At 33.5% G+C, this 15,639-nt stretch overlaps 2 protein-coding genes across 5 annotated transcripts in view; one reads left to right on the top strand and one right to left on the bottom strand.

Moving 5' to 3' along the window:
- Uqcr-q (Ubiquinol-cytochrome c reductase ubiquinone-binding protein) overlaps positions 1-15,639 on the bottom strand; it is a 46,427-nt gene that overhangs the window by 1,414 nt on the left and 29,374 nt on the right. The window lies entirely within an intron of this gene.
- Kdm5 (Lysine demethylase 5) lies at positions 30-13,724 on the top strand. Of its 4 annotated transcripts, none has more exons than XM_076904957.1 (18): positions 30-557; positions 3,421-3,637; positions 3,725-3,885; positions 3,975-4,346; positions 4,428-4,706; positions 4,765-5,257; positions 5,341-5,468; positions 5,553-5,747; positions 6,687-7,147; positions 7,232-7,493; positions 7,576-8,398; positions 8,471-8,679; positions 8,772-8,996; positions 9,097-9,181; positions 9,262-9,662; positions 9,754-9,874; positions 9,970-10,112; positions 12,507-13,724. In XM_076904957.1, exons 1-18 carry the CDS (start codon positions 327-329, stop codon positions 12,528-12,530), a joined length of 4,830 nt encoding a protein of 1,609 aa, XP_076761072.1. In that variant the 5' UTR covers positions 30-326; the 3' UTR covers positions 12,531-13,724. The 4 variants fall into 4 exon arrangements, with proteins under 4 accessions (XP_076761072.1, XP_076761071.1, XP_076761068.1 ...); XM_076904956.1 differs by having other exon boundaries at positions 10,432-13,724; XM_076904953.1 differs by having other exon boundaries at positions 31-557; positions 10,363-13,724.

Raw genomic sequence — 15,639 nt, 5'->3', positions numbered from 1 at the left:
TGCATTACGATGAAGTAAGTAGGTATCAAGGGAAGAGGAGGTGTACGAAGCAGGGAATGGGAGGACAGTTGCTCGTGTGCGAGGCTCCGCGTGATATCGTGGATGTTGTGTATTGTGTGTTTTGTGTCTATTGCATACATTGTCAACTACTTCTCACGAGGTATACAAATGCGGTTCGTGAAGATGGTTTATCGAGACATGTTTCCAAATAAATTCTCGCAGCCGGTGACTGAGTAACGGTGTTAGACCTGACGCGAGGTCCTCACCCGCGTTAGGTGCGTTGTGGACCACCTATCCGCGTTCAAGCTGTGTGGAGCACTCAAGTCATGGTATCGAGGTTCGACACGAACTTCGGTTGTGAGGATTTTTTCGGGACTTATCATTGCACCCAAGACATGGCTTGTGATCGTGGTGATTCGGACTTCGAGTTCGCCATACCGCCAGAGGCGCCGGTCTTCGAACCGAGTATCGAGGAGTTTCACGACCCCCTTGGCTACATAGCAAAAATACGACCGATCGCAGAGAAGTCTGGCATTTGCAAGATCAAACCGCCGCCTGTGAGTAGATCTTCCTATCGCGATTACATCAATCTTTTTCTCTTCCTTGCTTTCTCTTTCCATCCCGTTATCGTTAAACAGACGCTGTACGCTTACCATCGGTCTCTTCTCCTCGTTTAAAAGTAAAACGAGCACGAATGGATAATTTTGTATTTTTTCCCTTTACGAACGTGCAGATATGCACGCACGACCTCGTTTATGTACTATGACGCTTCCGTACGGGCATCACAATTGTGACATCACTAAATAAATGAGTTTCTACGTATAATACGCACTTTCGGACAAAAATTTAACCAATGAGTAAAATCAATTTCGCGCAACAACATGTTTTGTTTGGAACGTTAATAGCTACTTTTTTTTCTTGGATCTGCGCTAAAACGCTCGAGACTGGTAAAAGTCGTGGTAATGCGATTAAGGGGCAGAAAAAGCCACGATGTGCAATCCCGAAGGATTTTCATTTTATAGCGTGTTATCACCATTTGCATTGATATTTGATTTTCAACACATGAATGCCGTTCGAACTGGACAGCTAGAAATGAGAGTGACAGAATTTTTGAAAAATGAAATGCCTCAAAATGAAATACTCGGGTTAGGTACTCCTCTCATTGCGACATTAATATCGTTATAGCTAGAAGGTACGCTATGTAAAATGGCCGAGACAATCGAAACAATGTCACCTTAATAAAATGTCTTGAAATGTTTTGGAAATTGTGAATTACAAGCATGACATCGATAGAGAAAGCGCCGAAGTAGTTATCAACATTTCTGGTCAACGATCTTCTTGAGACATTTAGAATATCGTAATATCATCGATATGGAAATCATTTGATGCGTTCTCAGAAATTCCTGATTCGTCTACTCACACATGAATATGATTATACATTTTTGCACATATGAATAGGTGCTTCTTAACTTTGAATAATGTCATATGGCAAGTTTTACTTAGAAACCTCTACGCGGATTCATTTATTTAAGGATTTGTCGATTTTTGTCAATTTCATATTTTTATACGATACAAATCGATACGCAGTGCTTATCAAAATTTTGGAGTCCAGTGTCTTTACAGAAAAGTATTCACATTTCATGAAATACATGTACATATATATTTAGCCTTGCGTTTCTAATTCTGCAAATTGTTTCTTTAATTTGGATCACCATTAGAATCGATTTGTGCCACCATTTTGTTTTCACACGTGTAAAGAAAGATTTTACAATATTAATTCTAATATTATATTCTAATTATGAACCGTGATATAACAGACTTGAGAAATTAATAACAGTTTAAGAATAAATTCAATGCTGAAGATGTTGAGTTTCTTACGTGAATATAATATAAAATGTACGGCCAAAGAAATACATATAAGTGATGATTAAAGAAGGATTACATAAAATAAATATTAAAAGATTTACTACATACAGACTTATGACTTGTTTATAGGGACTTATGCAAATGAGTTTACTGTATGAGACTATAAGATAGATTTTTAATAATACTATTTCTTTTCTATGACATACATCAAGAAAGTAGATTTTTGATACATTTCAAATCATTAATTGCAATTTATTGTTTTAATTTAATTTATTACTTAAATAAATTAGATATATATCAAACTCTGTAGATTATGAAAATACGTACAAATATGGGATATCTAAATGTTGCAAAATTTTCGGACAGTGTTCTGATTCGTAGTATCTTTTTGTTGCATCTAACGGAAATAGAGGTATCATCTTTATGACCGTTAACGTTTTTCTCCCTGCCAACCACTTCCTTAATTTTCAGAACATTGATTTTCGTTGAAACAACTTCTCACTTTGATTGAAAAACCAGCCTGTCTTATCGATCTGATAATACCGTTGAAACGTACTTATCTGAAAATTCATTCACTAGTTAAGAAAATTTATATTTTGTGACGGGATGACGCCATTACGGAAATAACTATGGTCACGACATTAAATGGGCGTCGTATATGGAGAAAATCTTCGTATTATTTATGTATTTTGAACTTGAGTTCTCTCACGTTGCAGCGACGTGCATCAGTTTAATGATATGTTTCATTATGTATCCTACCGAATTAATTAAATTTGAGAATTTCAAATGCTGTTAAATCATCGAAAAATTATTTGCACCTTTATTTTTAGTGCCCACTTTGTCTTTTGTGTCGCGTACTTTTAAATAGTCCATTTTTTAATCTTGCAACTGTATTGCGTCACGGTAGAGATGAAGCTATCAAAGCACTTATCGATTATTTGGATATATACCTGTATATATATATATATGTATATACATATATATATATATATATATATATATACATATACATACGTGTGTTAATGGATTCTGTAAAATAAATTGTTTAATACTTTAGGAAAGTAAAAAATAAATAAAATTAATTTTTCTATCATTCCCTTACATACCCAGCAAATATTAATAAAAAGTTTCTATTGTACAAACTTACATTTTATTAAATTAATTGACTTGTCTGAAGACTTGCAAGTATTACCATATATGTAGATATATTGAATGCAAATTACATTAAAGGTCACAGTAAATAATGTTGTGTAATTTGCAAAATGCATTGTTTTATAAAGTGCTTATTTATATAAATTTGAACATGCAGATGATACTAGGAGTCTCCAAAATTTTTTACATAAATTCATGTCATAATCCTATTCTATAAAAATAAAATATGTGTAAGATGATTACAAATGTAAATATTTAGAAGAGATATTTATTAATAATAACATTTGTGAGATTATATTTTTGGTGACACTTATTCCTCTATTCTTTAATATCTTTTTAGAGAAATAAATATAAGTAATATGTAAGAATCAATTTTATCAATTTATTCCTTTTTTTTCTTAGAATTGGCAGCCACCATTTGCTGTTGATGTTGATAAATTCAAATTTGTCCCAAGAATACAAAGATTAAATGAATTAGAGGCAAAAACCAGAATAAAACTTAACTTCTTGGATCAAATTGCAAAGTTCTGGGAACTCCAAGGTTCTTCTTTAAAAATTCCACTTGTGGAACGGAAAGCACTTGATTTATACTCTCTACACAAAATAGTTACAGACGAAGGTTTGTGATTTTGATATTTGATTATCGATACTTTAATTCATGTTACTATGTATTATAAATATTCATATACTAATATATTATCTTTAGGTGGGATTGACACAGTAACAAAGGAAAGGAGATGGGCAAAAATTGCAAATAAATTGGGTTATCCTTCTGGACGTAGTGTAGGAAGTATTCTAAAAAATCATTACGAGCGGATTTTATATCCATTTGATGTATTTAAACAAGGGAAAATATTGACAGATATTGTAAGCTATTTAACCATTTAGACGCCATTCTTACATATATATTTCTTTCAATTGGTATATATATAGTAACAATGAAATATATTTCATAGAAAATTGAACCAGATTCTATCTTGACCGAGAAAAAGGATCGAGATTATAAGCCGCACGGAATTATATCACGGCAGCAAATTAAACCTCCAACTGAGAAGTTTTCTCGTCGGTCAAAAAGGTTTAGTGGTCAAGAAGAAAAACAGGAAGTGTCTATTAAACAAGAAGATTGTAAGGAGGAATGTGACTCTGATAGTGATTGTAAAGATGGGATTAGGTATAGACACTATGACGATAAGGATAACAGTAAAGAGCTTAAAAAATTACAATTTTATGGAGCTGGCCCAAAAATGGCTGGGTTTAATACCAAAGAAGGAAAGAAATCTAATAAAACCAGAGGTGTAAAACTTGTTTATGAAGTTGATCCGGTGAGTGTATGTCAAATTTTAATTTTTTCCTACTTTTCTTCATAAACATGACAAATTCTCTAATTTATATTCTATATATTTTTATAGTTAGCGAAGTATATTTGTCACAATTGTGGAAGAGGTGACAACGAAGAAAATATGCTTTTGTGTGATGGGTGTGATGATAGTTATCATACATTTTGTCTTATGCCACCATTAACGGAAATACCTAAAGGTGATTGGAGATGTCCAAAATGTGTTGCTGAAGAAGTTTCTAAGCCAATGGAAGCATTTGGATTCGAGCAAGCACAAAGAGAATATACCCTTCAACAATTTGGAGAAATGGCTGACCAATTTAAAAGCGATTATTTTAATATGCCCGTACATGTACGTCATCATATTGTTCTTTATACTATTGTGATATGACTGCAAATATTTTTTACAGATGGTACCAACATCATTAGTAGAAAAAGAATTTTGGCGAATAGTTTCTTCAATTGACGAAGATGTTACAGTTGAATATGGAGCAGATTTACATACAATGGATCATGGGTCTGGGTTCCCAACGAAAACAAGTGTCAATTTGTTTACTTGTGATCAAGAGTATGCTGAGTCCTCGTGGAACTTAAATAATTTGCCAGTCTTACGTGGAAGTGTTCTAGGACATATTAATGCAGACATTAGTGGTATGAAAGTACCATGGATGTATGTTGGAATGTGTTTTGCAACATTTTGTTGGCACAATGAGGACCATTGGAGTTATTCAATTAATTATTTACACTGGGGAGAGCCTAAAACATGGTACGGTGTACCAGGTTCGCAAGCAGAACGATTTGAGCAATCAATGAAATCTGCTGCACCAGAATTATTTCATAGTCAACCAGATTTACTTCATCAGTTGGTTACTATTATGAACCCTAACATTTTGACAAATGAAGGTAATAGAAATTATTGTTAATTGTTATTTAATTACTTATAAAGTACAATATTAGTACTAGCAATATTCGTATTTGATTGTTAGGTGTTCCAGTATTTAGAACTGATCAACACGCAGGTGAATTCGTGGTGACATTTCCACGAGCATATCACGCAGGTTTTAATCAAGGATACAATTTTGCTGAAGCTGTGAATTTTGCTCCTGCTGATTGGGTATACATCATCATTTTAAGCTCTAGTTACTTAAATATTTTTTTAATTGTGTATAACCTATGGGTAATGTCCTATATTTAACAGCTCAAAATTGGACGAGAATGTATAACGCATTATTCAAATTTAAGACGATTCTGTGTGTTTTCTCACGATGAATTAGTTTGTAAAATGTCATTGGATCCAGATTCGTTGGATATTGGGATTGCCACTGCTACTTACCATGATATGCTTCAAATGGTAGACGATGAGAAAAAACTGAGGAAGAATCTTTTGGAATGGGTAAGTGTTATATTTACATATTCTTTGTGCAATATACTTGAATGCTTCTTAAATTTGATACACGTACAAGGAAACAGATGCTAATTTATAAAAAGATATTGAATAACGGATAAAATTGATGTATAATTTATCGATAAAAATTTCATTTATGCAAATTGTTTGTTTAACGAAAATTGATAAAACAAGTGATTGAATTTGTGAAAAACGCGTAAATATTGTTGATATTTGAATGTTATCACCGAAAATCGTTTTCTCGCATAAAACAGATTATAATTCAAAGTGCAGAGCCTAATATATTTAGGTCAAACAGTATAGTATATGCTGAGGCATTCTCTCACCGATTAACACATGCAACGGTACACGCACACGTCGGCAAACATACACAATCGTAACCATGCGGGCACACGCGATGAAAGACGTGTGTGCGGCTGATATTACCAACCATTGGGCATCGTAGTAGAGCTCCATCGTCCACGTTATAATCTTCATTAATGCCTTCGCATATATCGTTATTTTCGGTTAGCTCGTATTCGTTGTCGTTAAAATAGATTTTTTGTGCGATCGTTCTTTTAGTTATCAGCCTTGACTCGTTGCTACCTATTTGGTGTGTCTCTGATTTTGATTATATAACATTTATTGGCGAATAGAGGTTATGTTTTTAAAGCTTTGCCGTGATGCTAAACAGGCAGTAGATTTTCTCCGCTGATTCAGTGATTTTTATGTCTTTCCTTTAGATTTTATTTAAAAAATAGTAATGTTAGCTTAAAATAAATGGTACGTTCGTAAAATCTGTTTCTATCACGAAGTTTATTTCTCCACAGATGGATACATGTGTTTCATTGATAATCTCATTGTGCACTGTAATATTTTATTTAAAATGTAAGAGTCATGAATTGTCGCAAAAATGACTTTTTTTTTCTTAAAAATCATGTTTTTCAGGGTGTAACAGAAGCAGAACGAGAAGCATTTGAACTTTTACCAGATGATGAGAGACAGTGTGAAGCGTGCAAGACAACTTGTTTCTTAAGTGCAGTTACATGTTCATGTCAAAGTTCTCAGTTAGTTTGTTTAAGACATTTCACAGATCTTTGTGATTGTCCACCAGAGAAACATACATTACGTTACCGCTATACTTTAGACGAATTGCCAATTATGTTACAAAAATTAAAACTGAAAGCAGAGTCGTTTGACTCATGGGTGACAAAAGTAAAGGAGGCAATGGATCCAGATAAGAAGAGTGATAAGATTGAATTAAGCGAGTTAAAAGAACTATTAAACGAGGCAGAAAGTAAAAAGTTTCCAGAAAGTGAATTGCTTACAGCTTTAACAACTGCTGTACAAGATGCTGAAAAATGTGCGAGTGTAGCGCAGCAACTTTTGAACAATAAGCAGCGTACCAGGTATTACATCAGTTTTTAATTTATCTACACAGTATGATATTATTTGTACTTGGCAAACAAAGTTATTTAACACTTTTCTCACAGAACCAGACAATCTGTTGAAACAAAATATAAACTCACAGTAGAAGAGTTAACTCTTTTCTACAAAGAAATAACAAATTTATGCTGTGAACTCAAGGAATCTGATGGAGTTAAATTCATACTTGATCAGGTGTTGCAATTTCAAAAAGAAGCAGGAGAACTAGAATCTAAAGAGGATGATTGTGATATTGAACAACTGGAAAAATGTATTGACTTTGGAGATTCTATTTGTATTGAACTACCTCAACTTACACGTTTAAAACAAGTAAATGAAATTATATACAGTGTTTAATTATTTGGCAAAAATATCCTTGTTCTCCGATATAAGTTTTTGTTATTTATTACAGAAATTAGCACAGATACAATGGCTCGAAGAAGTAAAGTCTATTCAAGAAGATTCAAAATCTATACATCGCGATGATTTAGCAAAACTGATCGAAAAAGGAATGACGATACCTCCTCACCTAAGTATAGAAAATACTCTTTCCGAGTTACAGGCTTTAATGCTCGCGATTGATAATTGGGAAGAAAAAGCAAAGTTGTACCTTCATATAAAAAATAGACAAACCATAGCGTCTCTCGAAGAATTTATTCGCGAAGCTGATAAGGTAGAAGCATACTTGCCGAGTTTAGACATTCTTCAGGATACATTGAATAAAGCAAAAAATTGGACGACAATGTTGGAAGAGATGCAAGCCAGAGATTATTTTCCTTATTATAATACGTTAGACGATCTGATTAAAAGGGGTAGAAATATTCCATTACATTTAGACGCTCTTCCAATCTTAGAGTCTACCCTATCACAAGCTAAAACCTGGAAAGAAAGAACGGCAAGAACATTCCTAAGGAAGAATTCACATTATACTTTAATGGAAGCTCTATCGCCACGGATTGGAGTGGGTATACAAGCGTTAAAAGCTAAGAAAAATAAGAGCGAAGATTGCATAGGACCTGTTTTCGTCTGTGATACAAAATTGGATGATTCCAATGATTCGGCCACAATTGTAGCTGCGTTCAAATTGGCTGAACAACGCGAAATGGAAGCAATGAGAAATTTAAGAGAGAGAAACTTAATGAAAACAGAAATAGACGAGTCAAGGTATTGCGTTTGTCGACGATCAAGGTTTGGACTTATGCTCCAATGTGAGCTTTGTAAAGATTGGTTCCATTGTAAGTAATATCTTAATGTTAGTACATATACATAATACTGAAAATATTTATTAAAATAAATCATAATTTTAGCTAACTGTGTACCTTTGCCAAAGACATCGTATAAAGGGAAATTGCCCATGTCAAGAGAAATTAAATTTTTATGCCCGTGTTGTTTACGATCGCGACGGCCTCGATTAGAAGCGATTTTGGCGCTTTTGGTTAATCTACAAAAAATTCCGATTCGTTTACCAGAGGGCGAAGCATTACAGTGTTTAACGGAACGCGCGATGAACTGGCAGGTAAGTTTTACATGAAAACTTGTGTTAACAAATTATGTTAACATAATGTGTAACGATATACATAATATACATAGTATACGTACATCGAATAGGATCGAGCCCGTCAGGCGTTGGCTACAGATGAAATCTCGTCGGCACTGGCAAAATTGTCTGTGCTATCGCAGAAATTAGTGGAAGCGGCAGCAAGGGAAAAGACAGAGAAGATTATTAGCAGTGAATTAAAGAAAGCTGCAAATAATCCTGAACTGCATCAAAGAGTACAAGCAATTGCACCTCTTAGTGGTGTACATTCAGATGATAGCGCACTTAGTACTGCGGTAAGTTTATTTAAGTTTGTATAAACATGTACAATGTTTTAGGATTGTATATCATGTATCTATATTCTACATGATTAAACATATGTACAATACGTTTCAGGATGATGATGACGATGTTGTTACTATAGATGATGACGAGCCAAGTTGTAGTACGTTCAATAGCAACGAACATGCATATTCTTATAGTAAGATCGCATTTTATAATGAAAATAAGTGTTGGAGATATATATAGTGCATTTTATGATTCTCATGATTTCTTTCGCAGTATCTAAAATTCAGCGCAAATCGCAATCAAATGATGGATCCGAAGTTGCGGTTGTACTTTCACAAACAGCAAGGTTACGCCTAGAAGAATTAATGATGGAAGGCGATCTATTAGAAGTTGCATTAGACGAGACACAGCACATCTGGCGCATATTGAGTAATACAAATAGTCCGAGTACCATTCGAAAGTATGCATCGTATGAGGAAGTACAAACAAATACGAGCCAAGACACGAAGGACGTAAAAAAGCGTGGAAGAAAAAGAAAATCCGAAGAGTTTGAGTTACTGAAGAAACTTGGAAGACAAAAGATGGAAGAAAAGAATTTAGCCAAGCGCAAAGGTTTGCAGAAAGAAAAAAAATCAGCTGGTTCCCCAGTACCAATGAAGCGTGGGCCTCGAAAGGTATTGAAATTTGATAAACCTTTCACTTTAAAATAAACGTAATACTTTTTAGACGTCGATTAGTTTGATTTCACTTATATATAAATTCTAGATAAAACGCAAAGAAGGTGAAGATGGTCCGAAGAAAAGAGGTGGCAACAGAAAGAAGACCAAACAAGATACTTCGGACGAAGAAGATGATTGTGCGGCAGTAAATTGCCTTCGACCGAGTGGTAAGAATACTTTCTTTTAATGTGATACTTTAATATAATTGTTTTTTTTTACTGCATTATATACATTTTCATTTTGTTTTTATTCACATTGTTAGGTAGGGAAGTTGATTGGATACAGTGCGATGGAGGCTGTGAAGGTTGGTTCCATATGCATTGCGTTGGTTTAGATCGTACAGAAATCGCAGAGGAAGATGATTACATATGCAGTAATTGTAAAGAGGCAGAGCAAAACTCAACGGTAAGTTAATACTCTAGTATGTATCGATAAAAATTTTATTCGTAAATTTTATCCTTATTTGCAAAATTAATTATTCTTCTTCTATTCTATTTTATTATATGACATTTTAAACATGTAAAGCTTTAGGTATACTTCAGATTCTCGATTTCAGTTGTTCGATATGTTAAGTCTTTTTTATTTGCTACATGTAGCGTATGGTATTATAGTTTTAGTGCAATATTTTTTTTTTTTGTGATGGTCTTTACTGTAGTCAAGAGCGCCAGATCCTCTAGCTGAATCATTAGGCCTGGATGCACTTCTTTCCCTTTCTCAATCTCAGGGGTACCAGGGCACAGATAGCGAAGCAGATATTCAAGAAACAACATCCTTCGTCAGGACTTATTAGCCTGTCTCACCTTGTTAGCTCTGTACAAGGCTAGGATGTTTAACAATTTCAAATCATTTCGACTGTAAAATTACAGTCTGACAATTAATGTTACCTGCAATCATCATTCAGTCAGTTGGTGTTGTTGGTTACCGGATGCCGTTTGAATACTATCGTGAGCGGATATCAGAGATAAAGTATTATAATGTGATCGAATTGCAATCCTGACGAGTGCGAATGTCATTTTTTTTTTACTTCGATTTGATACACTTTGCAGAGCTACACATTTTTTTGTATGTATTATATATTACATTGTATTTAATTTTTTGAGATAAAACAAAAAAAACAGATTTTTTTCAAGAGGAAAATTTGTTGCCCTAACGCAGTACGTTTATTTATATTCGTGTGGAATTATTTTTACATGTTAATGTCTAATGTTGATATAGTACGTCAAAACTATCTTATCTTTATCTGCGATAACATATTATTTTGGAATTTAAATACAAGATTTTCCGATCGATAAAGTTTCTAAATAATACTGCGCGTTGTAGAGAACAGATATCGCGGATGAACCGTGATATACTTGGTGGCTCATATGGGACTTTTGGAAAATCGGTATTTTTGCATCTCATTGTAACTCTTATTTCTTATCTCGCGAGCGAATATCGATAGAACAGAGAGTACAGATTTTGCGAAACCAACGACTGTTAACTAATATGCGTCAGTGCTACTTATAATGCAATTCATGATGTGAATGTATTGTTCTTTTCTTAAGAAAAGCATGGAAAGATGTAAAAGCTATCGATGGGTGGGAAGGGTAACGTAATCTGACCTAATGATTTGGACGATCTGTGACGTGAAAAAAATTTATGGTTGGCGGTAATATATCTGACAAAGAGACGTCATCTTAGAATACTTCTATTTGACAGAAGATTCCGTCGATTTTTCTATCGGCTTTTAATTGTAATGGCGCAAGAGTAAGCGTCAAAATAGTATGTACAGATAGACTGAAATATGTGTGTATTAAGATATAGATATTATACATATATATGTAAGAAAAATAGAAAGGAAGATAGAAATAAGTTACGGTTTGTATAAAAAAAAGAATTGACACGCAGATACATAGCATATCTAAAATCTGCCTTCCTAAAGTAAATGATTGAAAATTCATTGGATTTTGGACCAGAGTGTACAACTTACATAATTTAATTTTCATTTCATTTCATGTTACGTGTTCATCACGAACATTTAGAATATTGTTTTATATGGTGGTATTACTATTACTTTCATTGAAGCATCCATTTGTGTGGCCTAAAGAACAGAAGTGTACATTTTATAACGTAAACTATATTCACGTGTTATTAAAAAATATTTATTTTACGCTTCAAACTGATTAACACATTTCTTATACTTAACAGATCGATAAGTCGTATTTTATTTTCATTTTATAAATTTAATTTTGAAATCTGTTAACTATCTTGTAGATTAAACTTCACTGGACAATGTTAACATTAACACGGTGTAATGCATTGATGTAGCGTAGTTGAAGCTTACTTATTACTTTGTACATTAAAGTATTATAAAAATCTCTAAATAGTATAAAGATACTTACACTAACGATAAGATATATTCCGTAATAAATCATTTCATAATAAATCATTTCATTATAAATGTATGACGTTACAAATACGGATCTCATTCCCGACAAAACAAAGCTGAAAATAAAGGACGAAATACGTCGTTGTCATTAATGTAAAATATATATTACGGGGTGTAATTTGTGTATTTAATGTTGACTCTGGTACAAAACCATGCTTCGTATATTAGTTGATAACTATGTTCTCTAGTTGTTTTTTAATGTGATCGTTGAACTAAGTTTTCTTTTATATATATATATATAAAGTAATTCGTTTTAATCTCGTGCAAATGTGTCATGTGCGTGTCTCTGTCTATTGATGTGGTTTTTTGCACGATGTGCTAAGAGAATCTACATTGTGTAAAAAAAAAACAAAAATAAATTTTTATCGTAGGTTGATCGGCGAAGGGTGTGCTAGCAGTGCGCGTAAGAAATTTTGTATAATTACTTGTTACAGAAAACAAATATCAATCATTGAGTTTCCATATGAGCTAAAAAAAAAACTATATGAATGTATGTTATGTGTGGGACGATGTGACGCACAGTGTGTTTTAGACATTTGCATATCTGAGCATACTGTATGAATCGTAGGTATCGGCATAAAGAATGAATTTTGTTAATCGAACTGTTTACGTTCCACTTTTAAGCCCTATAGCTTAAGAAGAAAGAAACGAATTGTTCGAACTATCGGTTAACAAAATTCGTAAGGAGCTACTCGTAGCGATAAGGGGATCCTGAAGTAGTATGCATCAACCACGATTTAATATGTTACATGTTGGAACAGACTGTAGGTCAAAGAATCGATGAGACATTATGTGTACACACATATATTTTTGTACAGATACAAACGAGGCTCAGTAATCTCTTGGATTATTGCTCCTGAATACGCGGGAACACAGTGAATTTCTAACGATAGTGTGTGTTTTCGCGATTCGGTTACATAAGATACGATTTCATTTGCTTCCTTTCGTAATTAAAATAATATAAACATATGTATACATACGTACATTGGTTACATGTATTTTGTACAAGGTACTTAGAAAATATCATTTTCTATTAAGAGAGAAATATATTAGAGAAAGGTAAAAGGAAAAAAACGATGGATAAATTTGTGTGCTTCATCCAATGCTACACTATCATTAAAAATACATTGTGATTAGTGGCATGGGGAAAAAAGAGATTGACAACTGCGTGATCATTTAGAACTGTTGCATAATGGACGTATTCGAACATTGTAATTTAACATAAAATATTAGTATACTATGTTAACTACTGATCAATGATTCAGGATAACATAAGGCAAGTGCCTACGCGTTTTCAAATTGTACTAATTAACGTAACGAACAAGATTCATCTTTGTTTATCTTCTTGATAATGAGCACAAATTGTTTAGTACTGATTTTGTTTTTCTTCCTTTTCATTAAACGATTTAAGTAACGTGCACTTAATATAGCGGTTAAAAATTCACTGAATCTATACGAGTGACGTATTAACAAAAAAAAAAAAAAACAGAAAGAAAGGAACATGCTTCGACCGAATCACTTTTGTAAATTAATGTTGTAATTAGACGTCATTAGCTTTACATGTAATACAATTTAATTTTTCAAGTGCAGCGAATATTTATTTTAATGTATAATATATAATCTCCTCACTTAATTGGTAGCGTCATTTTGTTAGATTTGCTATAAATTTCATTCGTAGGTTGTATTGAATGAATTATAATTTCATTTGGGATTTTGTGATATCGTTGCATGGTGTTTGCTCATAATAGTCGTTTATTTTCATATCGATTAACATTTAATTGTTGTTCATGATTCTGATATATTCGTTCAATTTTGTTCAATTTATATATGATTATTACTTGGTAGTAACTGGATCGTTCATATTCATATCAATGGCATAGCTAAAAAGTGTTACTTAATGTTCGATACATCGTTGTTATTTAATAATCCTCCTGGTACTAAACTGTTTCTTTGTTTCTTCCTCTTCTGTGTAATAATGCAGAAGAATCAGTATAGAAACGTTCGTGTCAAACGTGTTTTTAGTTATTCAGAACTTCACCTCGCAACCCGAAAAAAGGAACCCTTTCCAATTCTACCAAAAATTTGTATAGTTGATAGAAAAACATTATCACGTATTTCATATTTATTACGTTCTTATCTACTTGTGTGCTTTTGTTCTTGTTCATTCTTTTTTTTTTAATATTTCTACAAAACTAGTTCCTTCAAGAGGAAAACCTAACAAGTATGAGTCCTTTGTCATTTGCGTAATTAACTGTGTACACCGGATACAATGTTTATTTCTTTTACATACGAATGATTTTAGACAGAAATATTTATGAGACAGTAAATGTAACTTAGGGCTAAGTAGCATTAAAGTAGCCTTTATTTGTAAGATTATATCACTTTGATTTCCGATAAAATATATTAAATGTATATGTGTACATGTACATTCAATACCATTAATCGATTTCTTTCTCATCGTCTTATAGTTGAAATAGGAAATAATGCGTTCGAACAGGGCGCATCGCGCATTTTAAAAATTCTCTGTGAAAAACCATCGTTGCGAATCATTCGTGACGTAACATTGTTTAAAAGGGGTCGATGTCCGTGGAAGCGTATTCGTGTAACCGGTGGGAGAGATAGAATGTCAATAAAGAGCGGCGGAACATGAAAGTTAGGGGAGACATGAATTTCTCGTTTATATGACGCACAACGGGAAGTTGAGCAAGCTGGGTCAGAAGAAGAGGTGTTTGTGTAGGGCAGAGCTTTCGACGAGAGTAATATTTCAGACGTTGGAAGAAGGATTAGAAGCGCGAATATGATTTTTTTCCTGAATACTCGAACTTCGTGCTAGGAGCTTTAAAAGAGTTGGACTTGCTCTCTTTGTAAACCGTGGAAACTTGTCCGAAGAAAATTGATTTCATTCTTTATTTTACAAATTGTTTCATTTTGTGTGTACATGTGAGTAATGACGTCTATTATTTTAGTAACGTTGTACAATTCGAATAATTAATTTAACCTTTATTAATTTGAATACTACGCGTGGAAGCGCGCGATGGAATTGCGCACATTGCTTTGTCCGTTCGTTCAGCGATGCATTTCAATATCAAATCAAGCATGAGAACAGACTCCGTGTAGCGTCAAACAGTTGAAGCGAATGACTCAACCAGAACTTTTTGCTCTTTATGTACCTACGTACATCTTTTGCTATGGATGCAAAAGATGATTCACTACCGCGGGATTTCGCGCTCCTTTTCGTCAACTTTAACAGTCACGATTCATCAGTCTTGTCCTTGCTTTCTCGAGGTCCTCATTCGCAACATTATGCATTATCTTTCCGACATTTTTATATTTCCGATGAGTAACTGCATTACACTTTATAATCGTACTTTATTTTCGACAAAGGATGAAGTACAACGGTCATGTCTTCACCTTCGTTGAAAATAAAATCGTTCAATGGTCAACCGAGACCTGATTTATCCAGACATTCCATTTGGTATTTCAATTCGCGTCGGTGCTTAACGA

Source organism: Xylocopa sonorina, chromosome 11, assembly GCF_050948175.1.
Source record: "Xylocopa sonorina isolate GNS202 chromosome 11, iyXylSono1_principal, whole genome shotgun sequence".
Taxonomy (NCBI): Eukaryota; Metazoa; Arthropoda; class Insecta; order Hymenoptera; family Apidae; genus Xylocopa; species Xylocopa sonorina.
Note: the sequence above shows the minus strand (reverse complement) of the source record. Positions and strands in the feature narration are given on the sequence as shown.

What these genes read in the sequence shown, in the direction of transcription:
- Kdm5 (XM_076904953.1), top strand. Translation starts at nt 327, where the DNA reads ATGGTATCGAGGTTCGACACGAACTTCGGTTGTGAGGATTTTTTCGGG. An exon ending in GCAAGATCAAACCGCCGCCT is followed by an intron (nt 558 to 3,420) that starts GTGAGTAGATCT and finishes TTTTTTTCTTAG; the next exon opens with AATTGGCAGCCACCATTTGC. An exon ending in AACTTACACGTTTAAAACAA is followed by an intron (nt 7,494 to 7,575) that starts GTAAATGAAATT and finishes TATTTATTACAG; the next exon opens with AAATTAGCACAGATACAATG.